At 58.1% G+C, this 16,529-nt stretch overlaps 1 protein-coding gene across 1 annotated transcript; it reads left to right on the forward strand.

Moving 5' to 3' along the window:
• Positions 1-5,810: 5,810 nt before the first annotated feature.
• ADRA2B (adrenoceptor alpha 2B) lies at positions 5,811-9,503 on the forward strand. The gene has a single exon (XM_055400687.2). It carries the CDS (start codon positions 6,240-6,242, stop codon positions 7,578-7,580), a length of 1,341 nt encoding a protein of 446 aa, XP_055256662.1. The 5' UTR covers positions 5,811-6,239; the 3' UTR covers positions 7,581-9,503.
• The last annotated feature ends 7,026 nt before the right edge of the window (positions 9,504-16,529 follow it).

Below are 16,529 nucleotides of genomic sequence, written 5' to 3' on the forward strand. Positions count from 1 at the left end.
GGGGATAGGGAGAGGAATGGACAGTAAACAGGCAAATAAAGCATCTGGGATTGATAAGCGGGCTTCCCTGGTGGCTTAGACGGTAAAGTGTCTTCCTACAATGTGGGAGACCTGGGTTCGATCCCTGGGTCGGGAAGATCTCCTGGAGAAGGAAATGGAAACCCACTCCAGTATTCTTGCCTGGAAAATTCCATAGACTGAGGAGCCTGGTAGGCTACAGTCCATGGGGTCGCAAAGAGTCGGACACGACTGAGCGATTTCACTTTCACTTCTTCCAAGTGATGGAAGAGGGGAGTGTTTGTTGATGGCATTTCACCTGAATGGCAGGAGGCTGCTATCCTGGGACCGTCTGGGGAAAGAACAGCCAGTACAAAGGCCCTGAGGCAGGAAGAAGCAAGGTGTGTCAGGCCAGAGTGTGTGGAGAGATGTGTGTGTGGGGGGGTGTGTGTGGGTGGTAAGGAGGAAGCAGGCAAGGGCCTGGTCAGCCATGGAGGGACGGCTTATTCCAAGAGCAGCAGGGGCCCCTGCTGGGAGTTTCTGAGGAGAGGTGTGACAAGACCTGATCTAAAATTTTAAAAAGTCATTCAGGGGCTTCTCGGGCGTCTCAGTGGTAAAGAATCCACCTGTCAACACAGGAGACACAGGTTCGCTCCCTGGTCTGGAAGATCCCACAAGCCGCGGAGCAACTAAGCATGTGTGCCACAACTAAACCATGCTCTGCAACAAGAGAAGCCACTGCGGGGAGAAGCCCGAGCACCACGACTCGAGAAAGCCCACGTGAGACAGTGAAGACAGAGCAGCCAAAAGTAAAACCATCTTCAAAAAGTTATTCCGGACACACCTTGAAAAGCGCACTGGAATCGGGAAGAACAGCTGGTAGCCCCTGCAGCTGTGCGAGCAAGAATGACAGGATGATGGGAAAGGGCGAAAGTTGGTGCTCTGGGAGTGTGTTTTGGAGGCTGAAATAAGCACACCTGCGGTTGGATGAGCAGGGGGTGAAGGCATCTCAGCCTTGAGAACTGAGGGGAGAGAGTTCAGGGGAAATAGGTGTTTTAAGTCAGGGGCTGTGCAGTGCTTAGTCATTCAGTCGTGTCTGATTCTTTGCAACCCTGTGGACTGTCGCCCACCAGGCTCCTTTGTCCATGAAATTCTTCAGGCAAGAAATACTGGAATGGGTTGCCATGCTCTCCTCCTGGGGATCTTCCCAACCCAGGCATCGAACTCAGGTCTTCCACATTGCTGGTGGATTCTTTACCAGCTGAGCCACCAGGTAAGTCGGGGGCTGCTGGATGTTAAATGGGTGGGTCAGGAAGTGTGTGGGCTGAGTGAGCCTGAAGTTCAGGGCAGGGGACGTACTTTGGAGAGTGATTAGCATCCAGGTGGGTACCAGGGGCTGGATGAAATTCCCCAAGAAGAGTTCAGGTGCAGAAGGAAAGGATCCCAGGACTGAACCAGTGCTGAATCGCTCCCTGCACAGTTTCTCAATCTTGGCCCTAGCAGCATTTTCTGACTGATGAGTCTTCACTGGGGAGAGGGGGCTGTGCTGGGCCTTGTAAGGTGCTTTGATGGCATCTTTGGCCACTACCTGCTAGATGCCAGGAGCAACCTTCTGCCTCCTGTGGTGAGAGTCAAAAATGTCTCCAGATGTTCCCCAATGTCCCTGGGAAGGGGCAAAAACCGGTCTTAGTGGGAATCTCTGATTTGGGGTTTGGGAGCAGGAAAGGAAGAGCAGTGGCCTGTTAGGAGGGAGCAGGGCCTGTGGAGCGTCCCCCGGGGAAGGGTCTGTCGTATAAAATGCGGCTGAGAGACCGAGTAGGCGCAGGACACAGACGTGAGCTTGGCACTTGGTGATGTGGAGGCGCGACTGACGCCCAGGGGTAGATCCAGTGGAGGGTGAAGGGGAGAACGTGAGGGGTTACAGACAGTAACCAGGCAGACGAGCAGGTGGAGGCTGCAGCGGCTTCCCAGGGGATCCTGTGCTAAAGAACAGTGCAGGAGAGGCGAGACGCGGGTTCCGTCCCTGGGTCAGGAAGATCCCCTGGAGAAGGGCGTGGCAACCCACTCCAGTATTCTTGCCTGGAGAATCCATCCCACGGACAGAGGGGCCTGGGGGGCTACCATCCATAGGGTCGCATAAAAGAGTCGGACACGACTGAAGCGACTTAGCACACACACACACGCATGCACGCAGAGGGTGTGGAGGGCTTCCTAAGAAGGGGGCTGGCCCTTAGAGTGGAGGCAGTGACAGCTGGTGAAGGGATAATTAGCAGAGCAGAGCCCTGGGGGACAGGAGAGGACTCCAGGTCCAGGGGGTATGCAGAGGACCTGCCCCAAGAGCCGAGACGCGGCTCAGAGGCAGGTGTGTGGGGAATGCATGCCTGTGGGTTGGCTTCCCTTTTCTCTTAAGTAGAAGGCAAAGCCCCAGCTTGTGAGGAGGGCACAGGGAGGAAGAGAAGCAGGAGACGGATGCCGATTCTGAGGCATGAGGAAGTGAGCACACTGGGAACGTCTGGAGATCTGTGGTCATGAATTTAAAGCGAAGCCAGTCTGTGAAGTGAGCATTTTGCTCTGGAAAGAGCAGCCGCTTGGTCAAAGGCAGGGTGGATGATTTTAGGTTTGACCAGGGTTGGGGTTTTGTCGGGCGAGGTATGAACGGGGGAGAAGGGATTACCAGCTGACATCACAGAGGGCACAGCTCAGGGCTCTGGGGAGGAGGGGGGGCTGGGTGGTACAGGGTGGTCTGGGGGTAAGGTCCCTGGGGATTTGAAAGGCTGGGGATTCTGGGGAAAGCTGGTGGTGGGTGCAGCCTGGTTGGGGATCGTCCCCATGGGCTCTCGGGAAAGGAAGTGCAGCAGCTTGAGCTGCTGGGGTCCAGGGCCAGAAGGCAGTGGGGCCAGTCTTGCCTTTCGGACCTGGAGAAGTGGTTCCAGGGCTTTCAGCTAATATGGTGCATCTCCTGCTGTGCTCTCATGGCCAGGATGGGACAACTGTCTCCCCTGTCTTGGAAAAGATGCTACTAGGTCACCTTTCCACCATGGTCCCTCTTTTCAAGGACACCCCTGGGGGTTCCTTCATTTGGGCACCACCTGTCTGAAAAAAGCTTATGTGTATTTCATCTGCTGATGTCTACTGCCATTACCCTTCACTTTTCAACAATCTTGGCCAGGTATTGCAGACAGAGAAGGGATGTCTGCTCTGATGAAAGAGGTGGTACCACAGGCCATCAGACCCCATTGTGGTATAGTGCTTTGGGCGTGAAAGTGGCACCAAGGGAGGACAGGGTACCTCCCTCTGCTTGAGAGGTGGTGATGGGTGAACGGTCCTTGAAAAGAGACTAGGGCTCCACCAAGCACAGAAAGAAGGGTGAGGAGGGTGTTTCTGGCAGAGCAAACCGTCCCTGGAAAGGACTGGAGATGTGGGCGCTCAGGGCACATCCAGGGACCAGCATGTGGCCTGGTGTGGGACGGAAGGTTGACCAGAGCCTGTCACTGCCTCCGCCTCCCCCTCACACGTGGTTGGGAGCAATGGCAGCAGCGGCTGCTGGCTGGTTGCAGGTCTGGGACTGAGCTCTGCCAGCCCTGGTGGAGCAGGATGATACTGGTAGGTCAGAGCTAGTTTGGAAGGGCTGGAGGAAGCCCTACTGTGGCCTGAGGCTCTGATTCACAAAGGGCTCGGTGGCGGTGGAGCAGGCAGCCGGGGAAGGGGTGTGTGTGTGGGAGAAGGAGATGGCAGAGAGCAGCGAGGAGTTGAGTTATGTAACAGCCCCCACTGCCCCGAGAGCCAGCCGCTGGTCTTGGGGCTGGGTGAGGCTGGGGGCGGCAGAGGGGCTGGCAGGAGGCAGGGAGAGCCCAGGATCAAGGGAGATCCCCCTCAGTCCTGCCCTGTGCTGGGGGCTGGGGGCAGGTACCACCTTTTCTGAGCCTGGTTGGGGGTGAGACACCGTGGGCACCTTGAAGCCCCACTCCCTACTCCCATGAAGATGGAGCAGGCACGCTGGGTCAAGGCCATGTCTGTTGGAGGAGCCCTACTTTCAGAAGCGGATTGATGCTTATCTATAGGGAGGATGCCATGTACAGCTATGGGCTAGAAATATGAGGGCTGGGTCTAGGCTGGGGTTACAGCATTAAAGGCTCTGGAAACAGTGAAAAAATGCCCTTGAAGCTCCCCAGGCTGGCACTGCTGGCAGTGGCCACAGGGAGTGTGGGTAGGAGGAGGGTGCATGGGGAGCCCTTGTCTTTTGAAACACTTTGAGGCCAGAAGGCAGTCAGGGTAGGGTATGTGCTTAATCGGGCTTCCCTGGTGGCTCAGATGGTGAAGAATCTGCCTGCAATGCAGGAGACCCGTGTTCCATCCCTGGGTCGGGAAGATCTTCTGGAGAAGGGAATGGCAAGCCATTCCAGTCTTGCCTGGGAAATCCTATGGACAGAGGAGCCTGGCAGGCTACAGCCCATGGGGTCATAGAGTCAGTCAGGACTGAGTGTGTGCTTAATCGGAAGTTTCTTCTTACCCCAGCTGTACTTTCCAGGGCCACTTCCAGAGGGGTGTGCGGCATGCACGGGGCAGGCGCCATCAGCAAGACTGGAGCAGGGAGGGGGTCACTGCATAGCACTTTCCTAGCAAGCTGCCCCTGAAACCTACATTTTCTCTGAAATGAAAGTTACTTGCTCAGTCATGTCTGACTCTTTGCAACCTCATGGACTGTAGCCCACCAGTTCCTCTGTGCATGGAATTCTCCAGGCAAGAACACTGGAGTGGGTTGCCATGCCCTCCTCCAGGGGATCTTCCTGACCCGGAGATGTAACCCTGGGTCTTCCGCATTGCAGGCAGATTCTCTACTGTCTGAGAAATTGTGTCAAAAGACCCCGCCTTTGACTAGATCTCGCTCTGCACCAGGGGACAGGAGGTCGGAGTTTGCAACTCGAAGTCTTCCCCCGCCCGAGTCTCAGGTGTTGCTGACTTGAGTCCAAGGCCGGTTTTTTCTTACCTCTTTGCCCTTAATAGGGGAAACTGAGGCATCTGCGGGAGAAACAGGAGAGCTGAAGTCGGCAATCCCAGGCTCTGAGCGCTTGCTTGACTCTCGGCTTGGGAGCCTTCTCAGCGACCCCAGGACGCGGTGAGGATGCGGGTCCCCCGTGGCCGAGGACAAGCTCGCAGGCGGGCGGCGGCAGGGGGCGCTCGCTACCTTGCCACGCGCGCCTCCTCGGGGTCCGCAGGCCCGACGGAGTCCAGTCGGGGCGGGAAAGCATTTGGGGAAGGGTCTCCCCGCTCGCTTCACGCCCTCCGCTCGGCTTCTGGCCTCTCGGGCTCCGGCGAGCGCGTGTGGTTTATGATGCGCCAGAGCCCCGACACACCCACCCACCCTCTCCTTGGGGCTCTTGGGCGGCGGGGAGGGGAGATCATCTTGCGCCCACCCCCCAGACCCGAGGGCTCGGCCCCAGCCGCGCAATCCGCAGGAGAGACGTCCCGCCTCTGTGCCCGCGGACCCTCCAGCGCCGCGTCCCGGCTCCTTTCGTGCACCGGCAGGTCCACTTCTGCCAGCATCCTTCCCTCGGTCCCGAAGGTCCCAGACGCCGGGCCTCTCTGACCTGCCGCAGAGTGGAGGCTGGTGGGGAAAAGGGTAGGGGCGCCAGAGCGGAGGCCGGGGTCGCGGGGGGGCTGCGGCCCGCGCGCCCCCCAGCGAGGCGCACCTTCCCCCAACCCCCAACCCTGGCTCCCCCCGCGCGCCGCCTCCCTTCCTCCTCCCGCTCCCGCCTCCAGTCTCCTCCCTCCTGCAGCCGCGCTTGCTCTCCTCCCCACGCCCCGGCTGCGGCGGGCTGCCTGCAGGCGCGGCTCCGGGAGCAGGTCGGCCTCCGCGCCTCCTGCGAGAACCGGCTGCGCACCCCCTGCCCGGCCGGCCGGCCGGGCCCCGCGCCCCAGCGTGAGTCCGGCAGCCTCCCCGCGTCAGGGCGCAACTTTCCCCTGGTTCCCGGCGGGGCGGGGACCTCAGAGGGACAACTTGGTAAACTTCTCTGGGGCGGACGGCAGGGGCGCCGGGCGCCGGTACACCAGGATGTAGGAGAGCCGTGGCCGGCCCCGGGGCGTCCCCCGACCCCTTTCGGCCTGGCCATGGGACTCCAGCGCCTTGAGCACCGCCAGGGGGGCGACCTCTTCGTCTAGCCGACCTGGGTGGGACAGCGCCGTCGCCGGCTGTGCGCGCGCTGGGGCGAGCAGCGGCCGCTCTGGCCGCGTCCGGCCCCGCCATGGACCACCAGGAACCCTACTCCGTGCAGGCTACTGCGGCCATCGCGGCGGTCATCACCTTCCTCATCCTCTTCACCATCTTCGGCAACGCGCTGGTCATCTTGGCTGTGCTGACCAGCCGCTCGCTGCGCGCCCCGCAGAACCTGTTCCTAGTGTCACTGGCCGCCGCCGACATCCTCGTAGCCACGCTCATCATCCCTTTCTCGCTGGCCAACGAGCTGCTGGGCTACTGGTACTTCTGGCGCACCTGGTGCGAGGTGTACCTGGCGCTCGACGTGCTCTTCTGCACTTCCTCCATCGTGCACCTGTGTGCCATCAGCCTGGACCGCTACTGGGCGGTGAGCCGGGCCCTGGAGTACAACTCCAAGCGCACCCCGCGCCGCATCAAGTTCATCATCCTCATCGTATGGCTCATCGCAGCGGTCATCTCGCTGCCACCCCTCATCTACAAGGGCGACCAGGGTCCCCAGCCTCTGGCCCGCCCTCAATGCAAGCTCAACCAAGAGGCCTGGTACATTCTGGCCTCCAGCATTGGATCTTTCTTTGCACCCTGCCTTATCATGATCCTGGTCTACCTGCGCATCTACCTGATCGCCAAGCGCAGCCATTGCAGAGGCCCCAGGGCCAAAGGGGGGCCTGGGGAGAGGGAGTCTAAGCAGCCACACCCTGTTCCTGGGGAAGTTTCAGACTCAGCCAAACTGCCAACCTTGGCCTCTCAACTGGCCACTCCTGGAGAGGCCAACGGATGCTCCCAACTTCACCCAGGGGAGAAGGGTGAGGGGGAGACCCCTGAAGCCCCTGGCACTCCTGCCTTGCCACCCAGCTGGCCTGCCATCCCCAAGTCAGGCCAGGGTCAGAAGGAAGGGGTTTGTAGTTTATCTCCGGAGGAGGAGGCAGAAGAGGAAGAAGAGGGTTGTGAGCCGCAGGCCTTGCCAGCGTCTCCTGCCTCAGCTTGCAGCCCACCCCTGCAGCAGCCGCAGGGTTCCCGGGTGCTGGCAACCCTGCGTGGCCAGGTGCTCCTGGGCAGGGGCACAGGCACTGCGGGGGCGCAGTGGTGGCGGCGGCGGACGCAGCTGAGCCGGGAGAAGAGGTTCACCTTCGTGCTGGCTGTGGTCATCGGCGTCTTTGTGCTCTGCTGGTTCCCTTTCTTCTTCAGCTACAGCCTGGGTGCCATCTGCCCGCAGCACTGCAAGGTGCCCCACGGCCTCTTCCAGTTCTTCTTCTGGATCGGCTACTGCAACAGCTCGCTGAACCCCGTCATCTACACCATCTTCAACCAGGACTTCCGCCGTGCCTTCCGGAGGATCCTGTGCCGCCAGTGGACCCAGACGGCCTGGTGAGCCCGCCAGCCTGCTGCCCGTGTGAGGTGGTGCCAGGGTCACCCTGCTTCACCCTGTTTTAGGTGGCCACCTCCCTGGGCTTTCTGGTCCCTTCCCAGTCCTGAAGCCTCATCCTGGGGACCCCCTGGGAGGGTCAGGGAGTCTGTTTGAAGGCTCCCCTTGTGGGCTACAGTCCACGGGGTCACGAAGAGTCGGACATGACTGAGCAACTAACCCATACACACACACACACACACTTGCTGGCTTGGCTGTGGGGGACCATCTTCTCCACCCACTGCCTGTGCAAGGGCAGATGGACGAGGCTTGGCCCATCCTGAATGTAGCTGAATGTTCTGGGCTCCCCTCCCAGAGCCGCAGACCCCTGCCAACCACTGGTGGGCTTTCCTCCCCTGAGAATCCCGTGTCTTCTGGTTGACCACTTGTGTTGTTTCTTTCTCTTCTTCCCCTGGGAAACAGCAGGAAGCCAGCCTTCCACTTTTTCCGGGGGGAGGGCCTGCTGCTGAGGAAGAGACAGAAATGGCGACAGGTGTCTGTGCTGGGCGCCCAGGCCCCGATGAGGCTCTGGGTGGGCCTTTATGGGCTGGCACTGTCTTCGGGCCCTTCTTTGCCTTCGTCCTGCTTTTGGGTTTGTAACTCCTTTAAAGACTGGAGTCTTATACCGTTTTCCTCACTCGGCGCCTCTCTGGAAGGCGGGTGCGTGTGTGGATGCCTCAGTGGGGTGGTCTGGAGGCCTGGCCTCCTCCTCGACAGGAGAGCCCTGATCGCTAGCATTCACCCGCTGCAAAAACTGGGGTGACAATAGCTTGCCGCCTACTTGCCGCCAGGAGATGAAAGGCATGGCTGAAAGCCTTGAGCTCCATGGGGTAACACACTAGGGAACCAGAAAATGTGATTATTCAGTGATATAAAAATCCCCCTTTTCTGTGTTTACCACCGCCTGTCTTCCTGTAGACTTTTGTTCTGTGCCTGGGGTGTGAATTCCTACCCCAAACTGGAAGTGGGTAGTGGCAGACAGAATCATGGTTTTGGTTCAAGGATTTCTTTGAGAATGTGTTCTTATGCCTGCAAAGATTTGAGTTATTATGCTGCATGACAACTTCTCAACATTTCACCTGCAACACCAAGTGGGTTTTCATTGGATTGGACCCCCCTCCCCCACAATGGGGGAGTAATCTTTTGCCATCAAGCTGGTGAATGTTTCCCCAAGATCGCTGAAGATATCCACTGCAAGGGGATGGTGTGAGATGAGAGTGTGTGGCGGAGTGCTGGGGCTGGAGCAGGTGGGTAGGGGCCCCATGGACTCCTAGGGGGGCCTCCCACTGGAGTCCCCAGGCTGGGCTCCAAGCCCCACGTGGGCCCCTGTGATGCATAGCAGATCCTGCCCCTGGTGGGTGCCGTCTGCCTATCTCAGACCCAGCCATGTTGCTCCACCCCACTGAGGGGGCTCCAGGGGCCTCTCCCTCTTGGCCCCTCTCCTGTCCCTCCCGGAACAACTGGGAGCACTGGGAGGATGTTCCCCAGCCTTCCCCACGGGAATGCCTGGCTTCACCATTAAGCCAGTGAGCATTTTATCTTAGGGGCTGGGCTGAGCAGCACAGGCCCTAGTGGCACGCCGATGGGCCTGGCTGGATTTGGAGGGATGCTGGGGGAATTTTCTGGGGTGGAGAGAATGGAGGGGCCCAGAGTCGCTCCTGGGGCGGCCATCCAGCTCATTCCCTGGTCTCAGTGTGAGGCTGGGCCTGGCCTAGGGGCAGGGCCAGGGAGGCTGGGTCCGGGGAGGGGCTGACTTGTGTCATCTGCTGACTAGCCTCACGTGTGCCCCTGCCAGACCCCTGCTGTTATTGCCCGTGTCCCCTTGTGATATGCAGGTTTTTATTTTTTTTAAAGTCTGAGCTATTTTATCAATAAAGGATATTTTGTAATAAGCAAGCTGTGTCCTCATTGCCCAAAGACGACCCATAGTAGTTATTTCTCAACTACTTGTGTAGCAGATTCCGGCACAGTCACCCTTTTCCTCCTCTGGGTGTGGCTGGCTGGTCCCCACCCACCCGCCTGAGTGTGTCCACTCAACTTCCCTTATTCATCATTACAAGTCAGTGGGGGTGAGAGTCGCCAGGGGAGTTTGAGACTGGCTCCCTAGAAAGGAAGGGAGGGAAGGCTTCCCAGAGGAGGTGACCTTTGGGCAGGGCCTTGGGTGAAGAGCAGGAGTACACCAAGAAGGAAGACAGGAAGGTGTTTTGGGCATGAGACCAGCACATGGGGGCCGATGGAGGTGGTTAGACACCACCCTTACAGAATAGGAGGAACATGGGGAGGGAGGGAGGGAAAGAAGTTCACTCAAAGGAGGGTTTCAAGCTGCTGCCTTCACCCTGATGCCTAAGGAAAGACTGAAGGCAGAAGGAGAAGAGGGAGGCAGAGGGTGAGATGGTTGGACGGCATCACCGACTCATCAGTGGACATGAATTTAAGCAAACTGGGAGACAGTGAAAGACAGGGAAGCCTGGCGTGCTACAGTCCATGGAGTCACAAAGAGCTGGACGTGACTCAGAGACTGAACAGCAGCAATGACTTCAGTGAGGGGCAGGAGACTGGGGTGGATCTGCTTTATGTCAGGCCCTGCGGCAAGAAGATTCGGAGCTGGAAGACCTGCAGAGGCTTCCTGTCAGTCTCCCCACTTTCTAGGTGAAGCATCTGAGGCCCCAAATTACTCCATGAGTTGGGTCAGGAGTTGAGTCCAGCAGGCTTCCTGTCACCTCAGAGAAGGCAATCTGTGGGGCCCGAACTAGGTTGGCCAGGTTCTGTTGGCAGGGGAGGCCAGGAAGCAGGCTGGTTGTATTAATAGTGGCAATTGGCAGAGGGCAGGGGTAGGACTGATACCAATGGCAGACCCCAGGGAAGGATGAGGCCTGGGAGAGGAGGACCCAGATCTGGCGGGGGGAGGCCACGCCCACCACAACCAAGCTTTCACACTTTAGTGGGACCACGGCTTCCGCCGGCGGAGGAGAGGCTACAACCCAAGACTCAGATGAGGGCAGATCAAGGGAGCTCATGTTTGCGTGCATGCTAAGTTGCTTTAATTGTGTCTGACTCTGTGTGACCCTATGGACTGTAGCCCACCAGGCTCCTCTGTCCACGGAATTCTCCAGGCAAGAATACTGAAGTGGGTTGCCAGGCCCTCCTCCAGGGGATCTTCCCAACACAGGGATCAAACCTGCATCTCTTACATCTCCTGGATTGGAAGGCGGGTTCTTTGCCACAAGGTAGCTCACCTCTTCCCGTTTACTGAGCTCATGGCTTTTCTGGTGTCTTTGTCTGATTAACTTGTTTCATCCTTATGCTCGTCCTACAAGGTAAGTATCAGCCCATCTTATTCTGGGGAAACTGAGTCTTAGAAAGGTAAGATGGCTTGCCTGAGGTCATCCAGGCCCAAGCTCTTTCTACTGGACCACACTGTTCCTTGCTGTTCTGGAAGAAGATCTCCCGGCCTAGTCTCTGGAGACGATAGCAGAAAAAGACCCCTGCTAGAGCCCGACTGTTGGCAGTTCAATTTGGATATATTATCTTGTTTAGTCCTTATAACGTAGCTGGGTGTGGCTGTTTTGCAGAAGAGGAAACTGGGACCCCAGGTCACCCTGCTGCTGCTGGGTGTCAGGGGATGCTGAGGCTGCATCTGGCTCGGTTAGTGGTGGTGCTGTGATCCGCTGCTCATGTCTGTCACTGCCAGGGAATACATGAGTGATGGTGTGGGTGTCACAGGTTTTCCGTTCCCGACAGCTCAGTCCAGTCCCTGGACTTTCTTAAAGAAGAGATGGAAGCCCAGAGAGAGAGATGACTGGGTTGGAGCCTTCACCCTCACCCCCCAGCACCAGAGTCACACAGAGGGAGAGCCAGGTGTTGAACCCAGGCTGTCCGGCTCTGTGCCCACCGCACCACAGCTCCACACTGAAGGGACTTTTTATGGTCCACATTCAGGACACGCCTGCTGACCGTCCTCCGTGTGACAGGTCCTGTGCCAGGCTTGTCCCCATCGTGCTGCCACGTTCAGTTCTCAGTTGAGGAAACTGAGGCAGCAGCCTGGGGCCCACCCAGGGTGAAAGGGGCTGCAGCTCGAGCCGGATCCCAGGACCCCTGGCTCCCACCCTGGCCCCCTCCTCCTCTCACACCCTGTTCCTGCTGTTCGGTGTGAGCAGCACCTACTTTTGATTTCACCCGGAGCCCTCAGGTTTCATCTGAGGGTCAGTGGCTCAGTGAGCTGAGCTCAGACCAGCAGAGATATGTCGGTGGGGTGCAGCCCTTCTCCTCCCAGGAGTACTCTTGGCGAATGCCCTGGAGGTGAGGGAGGGGACAGGAGGCAAGCGGGTAAGCCATCTTGGCCGGGCACTTCCACCTTCTGGAAGCTCCTTTCCTTAAGATGTCCCTGGGACTCCTCCCTTGGTGGTCCAGTGGCTAAGACTCTGCACTCCCAATGCAGGGGTCCAGGTTCCAGCCCTAGACAGGGACCCACATGCTGCAACTCAGAGTTTGCATGCTGTAACCAAAGACTCTGCATGCCTTGACAAAGATCCAAGATCCCACTGCAACTAAGATTTAGTGCAGTCAAATAAATAAATTAAAAAAAAAAGTCTCTGACCAAAGGGAGGCACTGACAGAGAAGACACAGCGGGGGGAGGGCTTAGGAAGACCCCGCCCCTCATCTGCATCCACTCTGTGGGAATCTGGGTCCTGAGGCCACAAGAAATAACCTTGAAACAGAGTTTAGACACAGCCCCTGCCTCAGGCCAGCTACTGAGAAATCCAGGGTGCTGGGAATTCCTCCTTGGAGCATTGTTGCCGGAGGCACTTCTGATCCACCAGCTTAGAAGATACCCATGGCAGGAGGGCGCTGCTGCCCTGCCAGCAAGACTGCAGGTGGAGGGAGGCGCACGGGTCCATCAGGCCCTTGCCCCTCCCCATCCTCCGTCTGATCTCCATCTTGTGTGCTTTGGTGGAGGGGGCGGGTCTCCCGGGAAGGGGACCTGCGACCTGCTAATGTGGTTGCTGCAGCCTCGGGAGGAGGCATCTGCCCAGCTGGGGTCGACACCAGGCCCTTTCATGTCCCCTGCGCAGCCTGGGAGTTCTCCACATAGGGCCTGGTTGCTGTGGGTGGCAGGACTGGCGTGGGATTTCCATGCCAGCGAAAATCACAGGGAGGAGGTGGTACAGAGGCCAGGGTCATACCCTGCTTCTGCTGTCATCTCTCCATCTGTTCCTGGGCAGGGCTGGGTCCCTCTCGGGGCCATGATGAACCTGTTTGCTCATGAGGGATCACCCCTAGCCTGAGGATTCACCTCTGCCCCACTCCCACCCCAGTTCCCAGGAAAGTCCAGACATAGAGATTCCTGGAGTTAATCAATTGCTCTTAGAGTCGACATCCTGGGCAGATTAGGACTGTTTTCCTCATCTTTGTATCTCAATGTAGATGCAGACCGGGTCTGGAATCAGTTTAGGGCCCTCTGAGTTGGGCAGTGGTGAGAGGAGTAGTGAATGCTGTGAGTCATTAGGCCCAGTGCCTGACATACGTCATCTGAGATTGGAGAGATTGATGTACCCATTTTACAGCCGAGGAAACTGAGGCCGAGGGAGGTTGAGGAGCTTCTTTGAGATCACCCCGAGCAGGACACAAATCCACCCAATCTAATCTCAACTGTGGCACTCACTGGCCTCAGTGTCTACCTCCTCAAGACTGGGGAGCAGACCCTGGGGCCCCCAGCCCAGCAAAGCCCCTGCCTTGTGTAAGTTGGGGAGTCTTACCCGCAGAGATCCCCATGGCTTTGGGGGAAGCCTCCCTGCTTCTGGCACCGGGCAGGGAGTGGGAGGTCCCCACCCTTCCAGGCTCTACTGGCTGTTGGCAGGGGAGCAGGGAGCACTCAGCTAAAATTAGATTCTTCGAGCTCGCGCATCCGCATCCACTCCTTCTTCCGTCCGGCAGTGGCGTGTAGGGATGGTGGTTGTCAGAAGGCCAGGGCTTGAGGAGTCTTGGATGTCAGCTTGCACCCTCCCCAGGGCTCACTGCCTCTAATCTTTTCACACCCTCGCCTGGCCTTTGGCCAAAGGCTCTTGCCCTTGGCTTGACCTTGTGACTGTTTATTGATAACAGTGGTCTCAAAGGGAGAGGCATGGCCCTGGTGATACCCACCCTCTACCCCTGGCGATCTACCCTGCTCCTCCCCATCTCTCCCCTCTTTTCCCTTCTCTGGCTCTTCCCACTGCCAGGTCCTCAGGGGTTTTCTCCACCTTCTCTCAGCCTCCCCTCTGTCTGCTGCTGATCCTCTGACTCCTGCCTTGCCTTTGTGGATGGGCCTGGCTCTTCCTGGGGCTGGCAGGCTCCATGGACCATCGTGATGGCAAGGGGACCAGAATGCATTGGGGGCCAAAAACAGAGCCTCCCTCCCTGGCGAGTCAGAGCTATTTCTGGCTATTTCTGCAGCCCTCTGGGGCCCCTGGGCTCCCCCGCAGGCAGGGGAGGTGCTGGGCCCCAACCAAGTGTGCAAATGTCCTGACCTCTTGAGTTCCCTGGGGAGGGGGCATGCCCCTTCTGGAATCGGGCGGGGTGGGGGAGTGGGGGTTGGGGAACTCTCCGATCTTACTGCAGCCAGGGCTCAGATGGAATGCCAGTACCTCCAAATGGCAGGGGACCTGGGTTGCTTCAAGAGGGAAAAGGGCTGGGCCACACAGGCAGTGGGGAGCCCAGCTGTCCCCCAGTCGTCCCTGTTCCCACTCCAGCCCAGCTGCAGCTGGGAGGGAGGGAGCGTGGGAGGCTGGCTGAGCCTGACACTTGGAGTCCCTGGACACTTGGGCCGGCTAGGGTTAATCCCGGCCCTCCCTGTCCCAGGGCAGGAGGAGGGTGGGCGGTGTGGTCACAGACAGCAGGCTCCCTGGGCAGCCCCTGTCGTCAGGTGTCCTGGGACACAGCTGTCCGAGTCGCAAATCCCAGCTGTGGCCTCTCCACGCCCCGCTCAAGTTAAGGTGGGCACAGGGCTGGCAGTCCTGAGAAGGATTTCCTCGGCTGGTTCGGAGGCACCGGCCAGGGTCCAGAGGCTTGGGTCATGGCCTCAGCCAGGCTGCCAAATTGCTGTGTGACGTTGGGCAAATCCCTTCACCTCTCTGGGCTTCAAATTCCTCATTGTCTGGTGGTGTCAGACTAGAGCATGGTTCAGATGATGTCCTGGGGCACGGGGCACAGAGAGGAGAGGGAACTGAGTCAATGGTCTCCCGCCACCACCTCACCCCTGTCTATTGTTCAGGAAGCAGCTCCCCCAACCCACCAGGCTTCCTCCTCTGCTGGCATTTAGGGCCACCATCTCCTCCCGAGGCTCAAGTAATGACTTCGAGGTCACTTCCTTGGCCTGCTTGTGACACCAGTGTCCCAGGGAAATCTAGGTGACATGACCCTCAGAAGGACCATCTTGAAAGATGCTCCCCCAAGGCAGGCTGGGGGCTGGTGGGATGAGGGAGGGTGTAGGCATGTGTCAAGTAAGCCTGCACTTGACATCGTGTCTAAAGTAAGGCTGGAAGGGGACTTGAGTTGGGGGTTGGGAGTCACGGAGGAGAAAGTGAGCCCAGTTCCTCCAGGAGGGGTAGGGAAGGGAGAGGGCTCCCGGAAAACAGGCTCCCATGGGGTCATGGCCCAGAATGATACAAGGACAGGAGGCGGTTCTTAAGTAACCCCTGCCGTGGGCACATGTGCTGCAGGCCCCCCGGCGAGGGCAGGGACTCGTCTTCCTTGATGTCCGTTCCTCGCCTAACAGCTCAGCGCGGCACGGAGACGGGCACAGAAACATTTGTCTTCCCAGTAATTTGGGACAGCCTTGGCCTTGGTCACCTAAGGTTGGGAACCCTGTGCTCCAGGAATGCATCTCTGATTGGATGTTTAAGTTTTCTGCTTTGATTTGTTATGTTTTTCCCATAGTTTCCTAGAGAAATTCTCTTGGAAGATTCCATCCTGGGCTTGGCTGAGTTACAGGCAGAGAACTGTCCTGTGGAGCTGGGGAAGCACCGGGGCATCCTGGGAGCTGGTGGCAGGGCCCTGTCCCGGAGTGGGGACAAGCTAACGTGGCAGGGCAGAGAGGGCACAGCTAGGGAGAGGGCCTCCCGGGTGATCCCAGGGCAGCATGAAAGCAGCTCTTGATTTGCAGTCAAACCTGGCTCCATTGTCTGCTGGCTCTGTGGCCTCAGACAAAGTGTAAAACCTCTCTGAGCGTCAATTGCCTCATGTTTAAAATGGGATAATGTTAACTTCCTTAAGATTGGGAAGATGTGTTGAGAGGAAGAGATACATAAAATGTCCTAATAGAGAGCAGGAGTGCAGAGTGGGCACTGTGAATGGCAGAGTCGTTATGGTGACCCCTCTGGAAGCCCGGGTCTTCTCCAAGGTGAGCTGGCTGAAGCCGCTGTCCCCCAAGTGTGCCCTGACTCACTGTTCAGTGGCCTGATAGAAGGAGGGTGGGCTCTGCCCTGGAAGATGGCCTTATCCTGCTCATGGAATCTCCTCTAGCCACCTTCCCTCACCCCATGCTTCCATGAGCTTCTGCCAGGCTTTCTCTAGTGTGTAGCTGAGAGGGAAATGTTTTCAGGCAAATGTCAAATACACCACACCACATCTGTTCCTACAGCCCTACTACTATGCCCATGACAGACATTAGTAACAGAGACCAGCACTCTATGAGCTGAGGCTAAAGGGGGTGCCAGGAAGGCATAATCAAACGATTGCCGCTAATGTACAAGAGGAAACCTATTTGCCTCTCAGGTTTTAGGGGAGTCCTGGCCCTGTCCTCTGTAGGCATGAGGAAAGGGCTGCCAGCATGATATGAGGGGAGTCACTGGGATGAGAAAGGGAGCCATCTTTGGAGACGTCTAGGGTCCTGGCACTGCTGCTGCAATCTGGGCACCCAGAGATCAGATGCCAGATTC

The sequence above is a fragment of the Moschus berezovskii genome, chromosome 11 (genome assembly GCF_049115385.1).
Source record: "Moschus berezovskii isolate FMDL1 chromosome 11, NW_MosBer_1.0, whole genome shotgun sequence".
NCBI lineage: Eukaryota > Metazoa > Chordata > Mammalia > Artiodactyla > Moschidae > Moschus > Moschus berezovskii.